At 36.0% G+C, this 18,231-nt stretch overlaps 1 protein-coding gene across 9 annotated transcripts in view; it reads left to right on the forward strand.

The window, feature by feature from the left end:
- LOC121324614 (actin-binding LIM protein 3-like) overlaps positions 1-18,231 on the forward strand; it is an 83,997-nt gene that overhangs the window by 17,772 nt on the left and 47,994 nt on the right. For all 9 annotated transcript variants that reach the window (XM_041266688.1, XM_041266687.1, XM_041266689.1 and 6 more), the window contains exon 3: positions 16,702-16,885. In XM_041266688.1, coding sequence (XP_041122622.1) covers positions 16,702-16,885 — 184 coding nt within the window. The remainder of the gene's footprint in view (positions 1-16,701; positions 16,886-18,231) is intronic.

The raw sequence follows: 18,231 nt of genomic DNA on the forward strand, positions 1-18,231 counted from the left end.
ATGTAGATTAGGAATAGCAGAGGACCTAATACTGATCCCTGTGGTACACCACTGGTTACCACACTCCATTCTGAGGTTTTTCCTCTAATCAGTACTTTCTGTTTTCTACATGTTAACCACTCCCTAATCCATGTACATGTGTTTCCTTGAATCCCAACTGCATTCAGTTTGAGAATTAATCTTTTGTGTGGGACTTTGTTAAAAGCTTTCTGGAAATCTAAATAAACCATGTCATATGCTTTGCAATTATCCATTATCGATGTTGCATCCTCAAAAAAATCAAGCAAGTTAGTTAGACACGATCTCCCTTTCCTAAAACCGTGTTGTCTGTCTCCCAGGACCCTGTTACCATATAGGTAATTTTCCATTTTGGATCTTATTATAGTTTCCATAAGTTTGCATATAATAGAAGTCAGGCTTACTGGTCAATATTAACTTGGAAATGTTTGCAATGTTCTTAGGTGACATCCAGGCAAACTGAAAGCTAAATTCTGGCTCTTGCAAAACTCACCACAACTATTACTTTTCTCAATTATGTAGCATCCTTCCTTTCTCTTTAAACATGCGTACTGTACATACTTATGTAGAGTTTGGGATGAGGAGCTGTGGAAATGAAAGGTAAACAAATTTAACGTTTCCTTTTCAAATGCAAATGGGAGGGGTCGGGGGGTGCTATGTATTTATTTTATTTTTTTATTGTACAGACATTGATAAGGACAGGTATATAAGGCTGTACGCAAAATATACCGTAAGTTCTTTCAGTCATTTTTTCATGCAGTAGATGCAATATTGTGGGATTAATAGAGAGATAGGGAGAGACTAATAATAGCTGGTTATGTCTCTTCTACAGGATGACGATTTGTCAAGTTCTACTGTAAATTCTCCGGGAACGTCCACACTTTCAATATCATCAATTATTTGGAGAAATATTATTTCGCCACTCTGGTGGACTTAAAAGCAATTTTGCAATCTAACAGTGACTTTAAGGTTAGGATTAGGTTAACGATTGGGCTCCAGGTGACTCCACGGTGTACGTCTCTTCTACTTAGTGCTTGTGTGCTTGAAAATAAAATCTCAAAAGAACATTTTCAACAGTTGTAACACAGACGGATCCTCATCAATCCCAGGATGCTGTGTTAGAAGTAAGAGGTTAATAGGGAGAATTACTTCCATCCTTCATTCCTGGAAGTTACATCCCTCCACATCGTGTGATGAGAGCTGTAGACCGTAAGACTGTGATAGGAAATGGAAACACTCTTAAATAAAGACCACAGATTCATAACCAATCCCAATTGAATATCATGGGATTAACAGTTGTGGCATTATGACTTTTTTTTATTTTTGTTTGCAGTGCTGTTGAGTATGTTTTTTCTAATCAATGTACAGTAAACTGAATTAATCAATACCCTAGACAAAGAAGGCTGGGCAGGAGATGGCCACAGATTCAGCTTCACATAGTTGTGATAAATGTTTTGTATATTTTGGTCTCATGTGATGGCACATTTTCTTGCAGCTGCTTCAGTTCCTCCCACAAGTGGAACATTATTTTCACTAGAGTTTTCTCATACCAATTATTTCATAATTACTGTCAGTCAAGTCAGATCCACATGAAAGTTTTATGAAGCTTGTAGATTTGCAAGCTTCTCCCATGTAAACAAAAACTGTAGAAATGTAAAACGAATCTATGACTGTATATAGTCTGTGTTGATTCTTACAAATTTATTTGACAGACCATAAAATCATAAAGTTTTCAAAAACTGCACAATTATATTTTGTAAAGGGTTCTGTACTTGCTGTTCTGAACAGAAAGTATTACAAACAACAAAATGGTATGCAAAAGTCATTTTTACCACTACCCAACTCTGTTGAAATGGGAATTAAGTAAACATTAATTCCCCAGAATCAGGTTCCTTTATGATTTTGATGAATGTCTAGGTGAGGAATATATTTGTTGATTCTGGTTCCCAAGTAGAGACCTGCCTCGTTCTAGGTTAAAGATTTACAAGAACCATTCATGTGGAAACAGACTATTACCTCGGCCTGCATTAGAATTCAAGCAGTCATTGTTACCAGCTATATTTTATACCTCATTCTATATTTTGCCAAGATCTGGGTGCTAGACATCTCTTAAAGTAGTGACCTAGGGTCTAAATACTCTCTCTCTCTCTCTCTCTCTCTCTCTCTCTCTCTCTCTCTCTCTCTCTCTCTCTCTCTCTCTCTCTCTTTCTCTGACTAATAGTCAAAGAAAGTATAAAGCTCAGTAGGACTGCTACAAACCTGTTTAGCTAGTATTTATTTCATAGGTACATCCTTTTCAGAAACAGATTAGTAACTCAACCTGCATTGCCTATCAGCATTTTATGTATTTTAAAGCAGAAATCTGAGGTTCATTAAATATGATCTATTTCTCTCAATTTCTCAGTAGTTTCACGCTTCATGTGCCTCATTGACTTTTTACTGTAATGAATGGAGTGCACCCTGCGGATCAGAGCTTGCTATAAACCGATAAGATACCTATTAGCAAGACTTGTGTCATACTAATGGTTGTTTGTAATAACTTGACTATTATTTGTAATGATGATCAGATGATTCAAGCTTGTCATTATGAAAACACCAGAGTCATGTGCCACAAGCTGTTTTGTTTAAGCTGTGGTAATTGTCACATGTTGCATAGACTATATTATAACTATATTAATGTGTTGAGGGACATGCTTTTTAGTCTGTCGTCAGCATTGTTAATACTTCATTAAAATGCATATTTCAGTTAGATTGCCAAATGAAACACCCCAAAACAGCTGTGATTTTCAGGGAAAATTACTTTTGTGCTTAAGGGATGAAATACTGAACGTGGTTCTGTCCAGTAATGGGGTGGGTAATTCATCCATTGCTCAAAATGTCAAAAAGTCATCAGCAACATGAGAATTATATTTTAAAAACATCTAAACAGATGCTCTACCTGAACCTACTATGAATGCAATTGTACCGTGTCATTTGCTAAAGCACATTTCATATACAATTATAAGGTCATTTATTTTATTGTAGCAGAATTGTGAAGCTGTGATCAGTAGATGTATTTTCAATTGTAGGATTGAACTTTGAAGTGATTTAGAAATCTACACAAATGCCTTCATGTATTTGCCAATCCTGCCACTATTAAATGACAAGCTGAGAGCTAATGGTTTACATAAAAACGAATGTAATTAAAATAACTTGTTATTGGAATCAATAGAAGAGAAATACCAGTGGTCTCATTTTATAGCGCCAGTCACTTTTATCCTCGTTTTTCAGTGCACTTCTATGTAACAGATTACTGATATTGAACATCTGGTAGCACATATATATATGTTGATAAATCCACAGGGATGAGATCATTTTAGATCAAACTAAATTAGCTCACTACTCATTTAGAAAAGCCGTTTTGTCAAATTGTCATAGACACCTAACCTTTTCATTCCTAAAGCAGCCGGATGCAATGTAGTATAAAAAAAATTAGGGGTTTTACCCTTTTAGTGTTTTACCTTGGAAATGCTGCAGTTTCTCCATGAATTTCCCAAGCTTATTCTATGCATTTACTGTTCTTTATCATGGTTGACCATTGCTTTACCAAAGGTATTGGTTGGTCATCAAGCTGTCACGTGATCCATGCTTTCACCATGCTTCTACAATACAATAAACCTATATGAGGGTACATGCAACAGTTACCTTGTTCAATACGACATTAATAAAGACTTCTTGTTGAAACGCAGTTGTTAAATCATTTTACTAGTTTTTTGTTAGTAAGAAAGTACATTTAACACACCCTTAGAAAAGTTTACCGCAGTATTTTTGCAGTCCCCCACCATGTTTTGACAGTGGTTATACTATACATTTACCATAGTTTATCCTGGTTTTCCATTTTAAATAATATGCTTTACCATACCTCGCTATTCTTTACAATGCTTTACAATGCTGTCACTGTGCTTTATTACTATGGTAAAGTTTTATATGGGCAGTTTCTGATGCCCATTTTGACAACACACTGTGTACTGTAACTGCTGCATGAAAAAATAAATCAACGATGATAGAAATGGAATTAATCCAAACTATGCTTATTATAGACTTCTTTAAAACATCACAAACACAACCTCTGAACAACCAGACCAGATGCACAACATTCCTGGTGCATCACAACTCACTGTTAACTTGGAAGAATAAACTTTGTTTTAGAAAGAGAAAAACCATTTTATCGGCTGTTAAATGATACAGTACTTCTTTAAACTGTGTGCTTTGAAAGGACATCCTTCCTAATGAACTTCTATCACATCAGTGGTTATTTCGGGGTTATTTTGGAATTTCTTCTTGAATGCATAATTTCTAGTCAAGTCAAAGCAATTTGGAGAAAAATAAAAAAAAAAATCCCTCAAATTGGTTCAGCATGTCTGTCTCTGGATTTCTCAGTGTCAGCAACTATAAGTAGAAAGTAGTTTAGTTGCTAATAAACAGATTCTTGTACAGGATTAAACCGAATGGCAAGACTATTAACCGGCATTTATTAAATGAATTGAGAATAGAAAATCGGTACTATATTTTTAAATATTCTTTTTAAAGTATGTGCTGCATTTGCACTTATTAAGTGAACCATACAAGTCAATACAGCAATGCAAGATGTTGTAACAGCTGCATAAGGGTACACATCTACTGTATATAATAATCATCCACATATTGATTATCAGCCCTAAAACTAACAATAATGCATCAGCAGTCACTTATTGTAAAGAGTGAACTATTATGCTGCGGTTTATCACTGATTTATTAATGGGATCTGTCTTTTTTTTAACACGTCCATTTCTGATTTGGAAGGATGTGCTTAGAAGGAAGAGACTCATTAAAATGTAGAGACAGAGACAGTATTCGTTCTTAGATTTAATTGGGTGTGTAAAACAGCCCATCAAATATGATCAGCCCAGTTCCCCAGCGACATCATTAATAGTCTCTTTTTTATGAGCCAATCGTAAAAGTCCAGAGCAGGATTCAAAATGTCAATGAACGCAAAGCACGTGATTTGAAAAAAGTTTCATATGGTTAAGGAAACATTAAACAATTTACCTTCCTTTAAAACCTGTGCAACTAACCCCTACTGTCATTAATTAGCATACAATTAGATTAATGACTATGTGCCGGAATTATTTGGTACTGGACAAAAAACTACTGTATGAGATGTAATACAGTAGTACAGTAATAAAGTAAATTATCTTGTTTCTTGAGCTATGGATACTGTCTGTCTGCAAAGGGTGGAGTCAGTTAGGTCTCCGACAAGTCTGGCAGTTTTTTTTTTAAAATAGCATGCCAGCTGCTACATCATGGATGTCCCTATTTGGACTCTTAAGAAGGTTTTAGGACTAATCCATTGCTCTTATTTGGCAGAATTAGCAAAGTAATTAGGACTCGATATCTTGCCAGTGGAGGGTGCGTTGTCTTTCTGATACCAAAGACACAGAGTGGGTGGGAAATTCAGGATGCCACCTTATTCTGTTACCAGATGAGTACAGATACACCTACATCACAAATATCTTTCTCTTATCACAATATCTAATATCAACGTACATGTGACGCTCATGACCGATTTGTTGACTAGGCAAGTCAAAATGACCATTTATGACTTAGAAACGATGCAAAATGTATGTTTTTTATTAACCAAAAGTCAATTGGCAAATACAGCTGTGAGATCTTATATTGGAATTCTATATTTAGCAACTTCAACATCCAAAGTTTTGACAAGATATATTCTCCTGGTTTATTTTGTTATATTCAACCCCTAAGTTCAAGAAGTGAACAAATTAGATGATGCCTCTATGAGGTATCAATCAGAAGCTTTTCAATCTAAGCACTTTGGTACAAACCTCAGTTAAGCAACTGAGGTTCCAGCTACCATTGAATAAGATAGATCATGTCAAGAATGAAACAACCTATAACAATCTGAGGTGCTGGGATTGGCAGTGAAATTAAGATGCTTATTGAGGTGTCTAAGGTATCTTCAGATTCATCCTATTGAACCAGAAAGGGATGAACAATGAAATGACCTGAGATACCACACATCAGCATTCATACAGGCAATAGCAACATAGCATCTCTTTATTCTAATTGCACAGATTAGCGTTATCACATTTCAGAGTGCCTGACTGTCTGCAGGTTGTGGGGTACATTAGGATCAAGTGTGCTGGCAGTATTAAGGAGGGATTATCGAACTGCTTTTCGTTCCCCTGGACCCAGATTCAGTGACGTCATTTTAAAAATTTAACTTCGGATAGATTCAGTCCAGTATTACAGAAACAGATAACCAGAATCCTTCTGTTGTGTAATATAAAGTCTATCCAGTTGATACAGTAATTTGTAAAATAAGGTCCACAATAAATTCACAAACATGACAGAGGCAGAAGTGATCTTCTTGTGTTTCTTCTCCTTATGGGAGTAGTCACATTTTCTGTAGGTTTTCTTTTTTTTTCTTTTTTTAATGCGATTCCCCACTCAGTATATTGAATTCTATTCTAGTTGTCTGAAGAGTGAGGTGGTATCCACCATTTAATAAGAAATCCAGTTTCATACACCCTTTCAGAAATAAATACAAACATAATATCCGTGGTTACCCCATTTTATTAAGAAACAACAAGATATGTGGTTGGCATACATTTTGTGGGACATGATATCTGTCAAAACCAAAAACTGTTGCTTTAGTGACAAAGACTAAGAAACACCACTATTTCTAACTGCAAGTATAAGTCCTCTGATTCAACAGTAAGGTAGGCGAGGAGTGGTATTGTGGGTATTTCTTTGGCACTCTTATGTACTTGCCTCAGCAGAAAGTCATTAAATCTAATGGTCCAAAACAATATGTTAAACGGCTCCTTTGTTCCATTAAGAAATACTCTGCAAGCTGTAAACAGAATCTCTAAAACATTTGTACTGATTTGTACAAAGGATGTTTACATGGGTCCTTAGCTTCATAAGGATGTACACGTTCAAGTAAGCAGATGACAAATCAAATTTTAGTGCTTTGCCAAAGCTTCCTTTGCACACTGGCATTTGGGATTAAGCCCACAAATACAGGTCAAATATGTTTAATGAATGGGCTAAATGGGGTGTGATCATGTGTTTATTTAAACATGGTTCAGCAGTTACCAGTAAACATCATAAGTCATAAGCATCATAAGCTAAATATTAAGAATTATACAAAAAATAGGCTGGTTACTGGAATAGAGACATGTGGAAAGGTATGTAACAGCTTCATTGGACTAAGAGGATTGTTTCCATAGGGACCTCTGAACTAATACTAAAACAGTAAGTACTGTATAACTAATGGGCTGTTAATCCCTTAATAGTTTTAAATACTATGTTTAGGCTATTTAATTCCCTTCACTTAAGTAATGATGGTAAATCATCAGCTTTTGCCATGGAAACCAGTCCTATAACATAGAGAATATATTTTCTTTGAGACACAAAGAAAGCATGCTGGCATTGCAGAAGGCATGTTGTATGGTATATTCATTTGAGCAGTCCAATCATGTAAAACATGCACCAGTGGTTACTTCTCCATTTTTGTATGTGCCAGAATTGCATTTACCTTCATTTAATTCAGACTATGAATAGAGTTTGATGGCTTGGCCTGATAAACAGCACAGCATGAAGCTAGGAATATTCAGATGCCGGTGTAAGACCAGGATGATAAATGTATAGGTTAACCTCAGTTAAATCCTAACAAGTAAAGAACAATCCTAAACTGCAGCAATTGTGTTTTCAGCAAGGGAAGGATAATTATTCTATAATTAGACTGGGATGCTTTTTAATTGCAGAACTTCGCTACAACTGACAAATTCCCAAGCAGCATCAGAATGATGGTTTAATAGACTATTTTCAGATGCTTTGCTGGGAGAGGGTAGAGCTCAGAGAATGACCACACAATTCTTGTCTCCTTAGCAACTATGTGTGAGTGACTGGCAGCTGCTAATCGAATTAGACCAGATAATGACTTAGCCTTCTAATTATTCAGGTACAGTGTTTTGTAAAGGTAAAGCTGTGAATAAGAGGTATCTACAGATTCATGTCTTGGGAAGGTGGCATGTTTTTGGATTTCGTATTTGTAAAGGATTCCCTTGTAATTGAATATATGTAGTGGCTATATGTTGATTTCGTTGGTAAATGTACAAGCTTTGCTGTAAGAAAAAAAAAAAAAAATACTTGCATGGCATACATTGTCCCCAGACCTCTGATTGTGTATTGTTGGGGGTAGTAAAGGTGGGAATGAATTACCAACAATTTCCAAATCTTGGAGACATTGTGCTTTATTAAAATGATGCTGGTGAGTCAAGTGACATACTTACATTGACAAACCTCACAAGTTCACGCTGCTTTTCTGTCATCTGATTGCTGTAATACTGAATTCTATGAACAGAACCTACACCATTTTGTCCCTTTTATCATGGTTTCTTATTGCCAGTTTAAGCACTTTCATGCATGACTAACCGGCAGTATTTCAGCCCATAAATAAAATAGTGACTTTCAAAGGAAAAAGACGGTCGAATCAGATCTTTTATCAGAAGCCCCCCCCCCCTAAAAACTGGGACATGTTGTTTCTGCAGTATGCTTTCCATTGTATTATCATTGCTAATGAGAGGTCTTCTTCGTGCTTAGACTTATATTTGTTATGCTTGGATGCTCAAGGTCAGACACTGGATTTTCAATTAAGTCTAAGAAGGAAACCGAAACCTTTATCAATCGCCAGCCAATCAGCCAGACGTCTGGATCAGATTGAATGATGCTGATGAGATGAATCTGTAAATAAACATCTTTTTTTGCAATGTAGGGGAACTGAGGGGACTGATTCAACCAGGGTAGAGGAATGTATTGATCTGGCTTGGGAATTAGAAGGACAGCACCCCTTACAGTACAATGACCCCTAACATCATGCTGGAGCGCTGATTGAACCCTGGTGATAAGAAAAATAGTCCCCTACTGAGATAACGACATCATTTCATACACCTCACCCCTGAATTTCTTGGCATGTCACATATCCATGGCCCATGAAATGACATGAAAATGGACTGCATGTTTGAAGGCAGTAGCACTTTTATTTTTACAGTTTTTAATTAATTTTTATCCCCATAAAGTAGTAAAAACCCACAATGGATTTAACTTTCAAATAATAACATAGCCGTTGTATTATTACCCAGTAACCTGTAAGATAAAATGTGACACCAAAGGAGTTTTCTCTTCAATTCATGAAGCCTGTTATATGTTCTGAACTATGCACACACCTACACATTGATTACCTTGATTTATAAGTAACAGACATCTCAGGCTGTGGAGAGAATCTCCTGCTGGCTGTTCCCCTCATTGTTCCTGGGTGATGTATTGCTAGGCTAGCAGTGGCAGTGTTGCTACAGGAAAGTGCAATTATGTGGATTTAATGAACTTCATTTGGAATGAACCTGACCTTGCAAGTGCCTGCTGCCTGTCCCATTAATACCATTAGAGAGTGCAGTGTGGTCCTCAATGAATAAAGCTCCTCTTGTTTTTTTATGAGATCCTTTACTAAATACATGTCCTGCATATTCATAATGCAATCTTCATGAGGTTATTTTACTGAGGTTATTTTATGATATGCCACACAAAATACCTTCAAGCCAGTGATGTTTATTTGTAATCTGCCTTGTACAGGATAGGTTTTACCTGACTACAGCTAATAAAATTCCACTTTTTGATGTTAATACAATCTTACACAGTAGTCTAAGATTTGAGTATGTGAAACCAGCCAAGAGTATCAGCAGATTCAGGAAATAGTGTGACATGTTTGTTTTGTGTACAGGTGAAAGCGGCAGGCAGACACTCAGTTTCTCACTGTTGACGCTATGTCCTGCAGGCATAGGCGCAGGAGGGGCGACAAGGGGGTCAATCCCGGGGGGGAGGACAAGGGGGTCAAGTCCTACCCACTCTTTGTAGTGGGGGGGACAGTACATGTATTTGTCGTGTGCCCCCTCTTATATATAAGGGGTAATCTTATACACAAATGATTTTGGGAAACTTAATGTATCTTCTGTTATTTACCAAAAAGGCTTTGATATAAATATGTTTAATTAATAAGGGGACTGGTGAAAAAGAGACTGTGTAATTTCGACCTGATACACGACTACAACTTATCTGGCTAGCTACAGCGCATATGAAACCTATGCATAGATAATGGTGATAAACTGTTTAATAAAAAACTGTGTAAAGCAAGAGACAGAGTAGATGTATTTATTTTAATACAGGGTCGACTATATTGACTACGTCCTAGAAATCTGCTGTAGATGCAAGCAATGAAGATGTTGGTAGCAAAGTGAATTTAAACATCATTTTGCTGCAAAATTTAAAACAGCCTGCGCCATTTACAAGCATTATACCGATATTTAGCAATAAAACAGTGTCAATTAAGTGAGTACAGTACTGTGCTTTTTCTGTGCAAAAGCATGATAAATAAAACTAATATATAGTTGTCGTTTAGGCAACAAACAAGTCGGGGGGGGGGGGGGGGGGAATTACAGGGGTTAACATTAAGTGCATTACTAAGAATATTTCTCATTTCCAATTGCTTCTGCATTTGTATTTATTAAAGTCAGTGGATGGGTCTGCTTCTTCCTGTCAGCATCTTTAATCACAAGTCTACTCTATAGTATTTTAATTACAGAACCTACTTAAAAGCCACCTCTCATTTGGCCATTAAAGTGGCCTTAGGTGTTCTTAGATTTGATATACAGTTAAAGATATCCAAGTTAGAATGTGTATACAGTATAGTAATCTTTAAGCGGTTCAGGGTAGTGATCAAGCTGTACAGCATAGCAATCTGGTTACCAAACCACTTTGCACTGTGCTTTGTTATGAAGAATAAAGGGCTAGCATAAAGCTTTCTTGTACTTCATTGACCTGTTTCCTTTGCACTTAGTTCTGCCAGGTAAATTACAGACTGCATTTTACCTGTACATTCAAATTCCTCGTTCAAAAAGATTGATTCAATTCAACTCAGGACACAAAGAACATTTCTGATGTTACGGGAGTACAGGCTGCCTATGGGATAAGTTCCAGCTCACTGGATGATCAGATGAATAAGCTCCCCTCAGTTTAGCATAATTTGTTTGTATAAAACATTTGAAATGTGTGCAGACTGAAGGAATTTAGATGAGAAGCAAGATTTTCTAGCACAGGCTTCGGTTTCCATGGTCTAGTGTTAAATACCGATGCACGTTTTAATATTCAATTTTTGGGCAATTTTTTGTCTGACACTTTAAAGAGCTCTAAGATGTGGATCAGGAAAATAGCCAAATTAACTCAGTGGGCCCTTTTTTCGGAGCACATAGGGACTGCCTTTCATAGTTTATCTTAAAAGCTCAAGGCCATTTCTGCAGTCATAAGGAGTTCGTACATAAACACGATAAAAAGTTTATCATTAAGAGGTGGAAAATCCTTTAGCAGTCAAGCATTTTAATTGCATCTGTGCGCTGGCGATAAATATATAATCATTTTTTCTTATTCTAGTGTGCTATGGGCCCCATTCAAACCTAGCACACACACACAAACCCATAGACATTTCAGATGTTTCATGTGTTACCAGCAGGTTACTTGTTATCAATTCTTGATATCAAAAATACCATTCTTGATATAAAAAATGCATACTAATGAGCATCCGATTTGAATTCTTGACATCAAAAACACATACTAATGAGCATCCAGTTTAAATTCTTGATATCAACAGATTGATTCGGCAATGTTAAATTTAAGATGAATTGAACATTTCTTTGGTAGTGAAACAAGAGACGAGCTGCAGCAAAGTCTTCATGATCTCAGACTTTTCATAGACAGGAATGAAGAGGCAGGATTGGAACTCGCAAGGCTTATATAGTTTCATATAATTAAGACATAAGTAGCATTCTGAATGCAGAAAGTTTTTTTTTTTTTTTTTTAATATATAGATTATAGAATGTGTTATGACCATAGAATAAATTGTTAAATCTTTTTCTTCACCTTTGAAAAGACCTGCTTGTTAAAGTCACTAACTCTGATGCTTCGTTATTGTTAAACATGTCCATTCTGGCCCGTTTTATAGATGAAAAAACGCGACTTAATACAGCAGAAACATTATCAACACTATCAGCCATGGCATTCTTGGCATACCCAGGACAATGTGCTTACAAATGGGTCAACGTCTTATTAGTATGCATTTTTGTAGTCCAACATTGAATCCGGATGTTCATTAGCATGTATTTTTATATAAAAAATCCAGACCCGATGTTCATTAGCATGGATTTTTGATAATGGAAATAGAAATGCTGATATCAAAAATAGAATCGTTGATATCAAAAACAGAATTGTTGATTTCGGAAATACAATTATTGATATCAAAAATTGAATTGTTGATGTAGGAAATAAAATTGTGGATATCAAAAATTGAATTGTTGATATTGGAAATGCAATTGTTGATATTTAAATAAAAGGTACTATTTTTGATATTAACAATTCCATTTTTGATATCAACAATTATATTTCCAATATCAGCAATTCTATTTTTGATGTCAAAAATAACGCTGAGAATTGTTGATATAAAAAATAGAATTGCTGATATCAGCAATACATTACTGATATCAGTATTAAAATTGCTGATATCAGCAATTGAGGATTAAATGTTAAAATGGCTTGCCATATGCCTCAGCTTTACAAACGAAGGCCATCAGTCACCAGGGCAACCAGCAAGTTCTCTATAGCAACTGCAAGCTGAGGCCATGATTCTTCACATCACACCCAAGGCTCTGAAATACAGACAACCAGGAACGATGTATTAAGTCCCCTTTTTCAACCTGAATTAGTATGCAGCCAAAACATAGAATTCCAGGGAGGAAAAGACTAGATAAGGAAAGACAATGTGTTGCTTGCTTGTTTGTTTAATAAAACTATTAAAAATGAAACAGGTTATTAAACATGTAACACGCTTTTTAAAAATCTCTCTGGCCAGTATCCAGTTTCCTGCATTATCTTTGCTTCCACCATCGATCTAGTGATCCAGCGCCCTATCATTTCTGTTATTCAAGCAGGAAGAGAATTCAAAGTGTCGAAAGGTGTATTTTTATGGTCTAACAGAAACTGTGTATTCTGTTTGGATAGTTTATCAAATGTGTTCTGTGATGATTTAGAAAAATGGTTGGTGATCTCTGAAAAGAGACACAATATAGAAAAAATAGCATATAGCAGATATTCTGTACAGTATTTACAGTAAAAAATATACTGTTTTGTGTTTTTACCAACCATTCAAACTACTATTGCTCTGTCCTATCATAATTGATACAGACTTGCAGCAGCACAGTTTATATATCAACTATATCGGAATACATGTCAAGGATTCTCTTTACAATACAAATGACTTAACTGTGCTACATGTGGGGCAGTGTTTGTTACATATCAACACAGTTTCCGTGTTTCTGTCTAACCCGATCAGTGTGTAAATTGATTTTATTTGCAAAGTGTTTTAGAATATCACTTTACAGATCGGGGAGCAGAATTTGCAGGCTTCCCCAGAGCTACTCAGAACAATAGCTCAGTGCAAAAAACATGGAAAATGCATTGAGTGAAATGAAACTCATATATCTTCATATCCCTGTTCTGCAAAATATTTCTTATTTCCCACTCAGTGCCAAAGGTGCTTTGTGGTTTCGCTTGGGACCATGCGAAATTAATTTGATGGTGTTTCAAGTGATGTGGTGTAATAAATTATGTTTTTTTTTGTTTGTTTTGTTTTTGTTTGTTTTTTATTGGATGCAGTCAGTAATTTTAAATAAATTGTATGGATTTACAATAAATCATACATAAATTCAGACTAGGACCCAAAATGTTGTCATCTAAATTAAAAAAAATAATAATTGTAAAGAAAGCATGTGACACATGGCACACATGATTGTGTTTAGTTTTCTGATCCCTTAAACTGTCAGCATTCTGATAAAACATAACCCTTTGATTCTTCTTGTTTTGTTCTCATTGATTTATTCAGTATTGAAATCAAAAGCCAGTACCAACTGGATGCATTACATAGAAAATACTACTTTTATTTCCGTTTTTAACACAGCAATAGTTGGTTGCAAAGTTGTAAATGCCCTGTATTGTGCTGCCAAGTCACTGTACTGCATTGTATGTAATGGGTTTTCAACTTGATAGCTAAATGCCAGAGGCTTTTTATTTACAAGCCCAGTTTCTGTAACACCCAGATACAATAATGTAACAGTATTTGCATACAGAACAAAAAACACACATGATGTACAGTCTGTAAATTAAGTCTGTTTTGTTTTATGTCATTTCAGTACTTTAGACATACCTGCTATGAATTTTCCTTTGCATTTTGCTCTGTATTTAATATGGGGTTGTATGCATTAATACATGAGTACAGTAAATGCACTTCATTCTTATGTAGTTCCTGGCACATGAGTGCTTAATGTGGGTTGTCGGATACAACGAAATATTGTAAATGAAAAGTATTGTGGCATATAATTAAAGGTCATAAGTTACAGTGAACCTAGTACAGTATATGTACTGGAGTTGATTCAATTGTGATTGAAATGCTGTTTAGCCCTGATGGAAATCACAGCAATGACCAGCTCTGGGAATCCTGGTCAGAGCGGATGGTTTGCTAGTTTTCAGCTGGTCATGTAAGATTCTGGTACTGGTTTTGGAGATGGGTAAGCTGGTCTAAAAACAAAAAACCCCAAAAATGATCATTCAAAGCCAAACATTTGAGTTTTCCTAGTATGAAAAGAAAAAAAAAATAAGTAATTCCTAGAATACTCATCAAACCTTCTTTCTGCAGTAAACATTCAGAAGTTGAAAATATCGGTACTGTGGTGGGGACCTGATTAGAAGGGAGCAATCTTCCAGCGTAAAATTATAAAGCAGCTAAGACACCACAAGTGCAGTACACAACCACCTCAAAACTAGTGCTGAAGATACCACAGTTCCTGTAATTAACAACACACCATGAGGTCTGTTTAAAGGTAACATGCAGTTCCAAGGATTGTTTTTATCATCTTTGTGAACATATGCACTATAAATAGCTGTCCTCTTTAGAAAATAAATATAAGGATGTATTACAGCACCATCTACAGGGGCAATGCAGTATCCGAGAATGGGCTTAGAATTGAACAGTTTCCAAGAAAAGCATTATGCAATATCTGAAACTACTATTCACACCTTGCTGATGCATTTAAAATCACAAGCAAATCACATGTTTAACAGTTGGCTTTTCGTTTCCTGTGGTTCTTTCTAATCTTGGAGTCTATTTCGTACTTTCAGTCTTTGGTACTCTCAGTCCTTGAAGTATATCAGGGCATTAGGGATTTCAGGTCTCGCTTCAACATTTCTAATTTAAGAAATAATTAGGTTTCCTGTTACTGTGTCATCCATATTGACAATCTGTGAAAATGCAGTGAATCTTAAATTAGAAAAACACAGCCCTTTAGATTAAGTTATACATACCAGTACAATTTTAATCTTTGTTTAATTCTGTAAGACTGTCTAAAAGCAAAGGAGATTCTAAACTCTCACTTTTACATAGTAAAACCATAACACAGTGAAATAAAAATCAGTGAGAGCATCATAAAGTATAGGTACTGTAAGCATTGTCAAGCTCAGAGATTTATGGTAAAGAATATTAAAAACTGCAAAGTTAGTGTGCCATGTTACCGTGGTAAACTTGTATAGGGACTATACTATTGATTTATGCACTTCAGAAACTCCATGGGGTCTGGAAGCTTCCCACAGGAATACCTACTTCAATCTACTTATTCATGTCCCAGGATGTACTGTAGGTTTGCTGCTGATTGTCATTGCTTGTGTATTCCTGAGGTAATGTGTTCCTGATGAAAGGTTCCAGCTTACACTGCCTAGCACCTGTCTGACAGATGTCTGCCTGGCTGCCAAGTTCCCATCACACTCTCTGCTCAGAAAGGATCTCCTTTCAAAAGAATGCTGCATTTCCAGCTTGGCTGACAAGTGGGGGCAAAACATCAAACTTTTAAGAAGGTAGCAATGTTAAGGTAGAAAATGTACCAACTCTTGGACCAATCGCAAAATACTGCATGTTTAATACAAGCGTTTTTGGTTGATTTCCAGCAAATACCTTTGCACTATATGTTGATAAAAGAATCCTTTGTAAGCATGGCCACTACAGGTTATGTCACATCTATAGTAGGTCTTGTTAAAAAAACAAACCACATTCAAGGAATTATACTTTGCAGGTGGAGGCATCAAATGATGGATAAACTAGATTCTTGAATAGGCACCAGGGGTAATAGAGGGGGCTTATGTCAACACCTGTACTGGAAAGTACAGTATATGTTATTGCATTAACAGTCTAATATGATCATTTTTCTCCAAAGGGCTTCCATAGGTGAAAATGTCTTGAAAACAGAATTACACTTTCACCGGGGCACACAAATCCTCATGACGTCCTTCATATTGGACAGAAAATGTTTTGCCACCCTCCAAATACCAATAGATGAAGTTAAGACCACGAAGGAAATAAAATATACGTGGGGCTGTATTATTATTATTATTATTATTATTATTATTATTATTATATTATTATTATTATTATTATTAGGTTACTAATTAATAAAAGAACCAGTAAAGTACTAACAGAGATCTTTGTGTGTTCTGCAGTGTGCGGATGTGACCTGGCCACATCAGGCTTCTTCCAGAAGAACGGGGAGTACATCTGCACTTCGGACTACCAGCGGCTGTATGGGACACGATGTGACAGCTGTGGGAACTTCATCACTGGGGAGGTGGTCTCAGCTTTAGGCAGGACCTATCACCCTAAGTGCTTCGTCTGCAGCATCTGCAGGTAAGATGTCTATTCAGAAGCAATTCAGACATTTATGCGTTTTTTAAACAATGTCGTATTTTCTGAGCATAGGGCTTGATTGAAATGTACTTTCAACTCTCCATTTACTGTAGGTTTCTGGGAGTAACCAGAGAACGCTGATGGTTTATTCAATTGATTTAAATGCAGATGCCGGTAATCATAATCTTGATGTACTACAGTAGCTGTAGTTGCATTATCGGTATCATATTAAAAGGAGATTAACTGTCAAGACTTTTTAAATCACTGTATCATCCAAATTGTTTGCTTTATATTTCTTACATTAAAAAAGCAATGTAATGATACACCAAAGGGGAAGTTAACTGTGATATGCTATACAGATGTGAAGTGTCAGTTATTCCAATATTTCATCGGTGTTATGACCTTTTATTAATTTAACAGGTTTATGCATGAGTGGAGGTTATTTATAAAGCAGCCAATGTAATTTCCAGAGGTTTGGGGTTATTCATTTTTCAGATACGCTCTTTGTCCTTGGTTTCGATGGTGGGTTGTTAAGCATGTGCTTTATTGCTATGATAACATTAAAACAAGTGGTTTTCATGTTATTCCCTGTGAAAACACTTAATCAAATTCAGTGCCGTCACAAAAGATGAATGTGCATGAGTTTGTTAGAACAAAGTACAATAAGTCTATTTTTTATTTTTTTTTACTTGCACATGCACAAAGTCCTATTATTCTGTACATCTGGGGTACAAACTCACACACACCCACAAACACACTGAATATATAACCAGTGTAACAGTAACTACTGTACAATATTGAGGTATATTATGTGTTATGCTGGACGTAAAGGGGCCATCAAGAATGGAGGTGCCAACCTCACATTTCTCAGGGAATTCTGCGTTATTTTTTAAAGTACCAGTAAACTTGAATGTCCTTTAATGTAATATAAATATATAACTGCCAGCTTGTATGATTTGTGTTTTTCTTTAAAGCTGGAAGTCAGTTTTGCATTGTCATTATTATAGTTCCACTGCCTTTGAGTATCATTTGGAAAGGGAAAGCACCAGCTACTTTGTGCATGATGGAACCCTTTCTAGTAAAATGTTTCTCAGTTACATGCCCGATTTTTTAAAGGAAATTGTACACAGCTTTTTGTAAAGAAGAAGCTACTTTAAAGGATTTTATGGCCACGGTGTAGCTGTGTGTCTATTTTGAGAGTTTTAGGGGAACAGCTGTTCTTATATTTAGAGTGGACACCATCTAAACTAAAGCAGGACTGGTCAAAGTCTGTTAGAATGAGCCTCTTATGGAAAAGAAATAAAAGACAATGCTGCTGGGTTACAGTCCCATGTGCAGGAGAGCTT

Source organism: Polyodon spathula, chromosome 12, assembly GCF_017654505.1.
Source record: "Polyodon spathula isolate WHYD16114869_AA chromosome 12, ASM1765450v1, whole genome shotgun sequence".
In the NCBI taxonomy this organism is placed as follows: Eukaryota; Metazoa; Chordata; class Actinopteri; order Acipenseriformes; family Polyodontidae; genus Polyodon; species Polyodon spathula.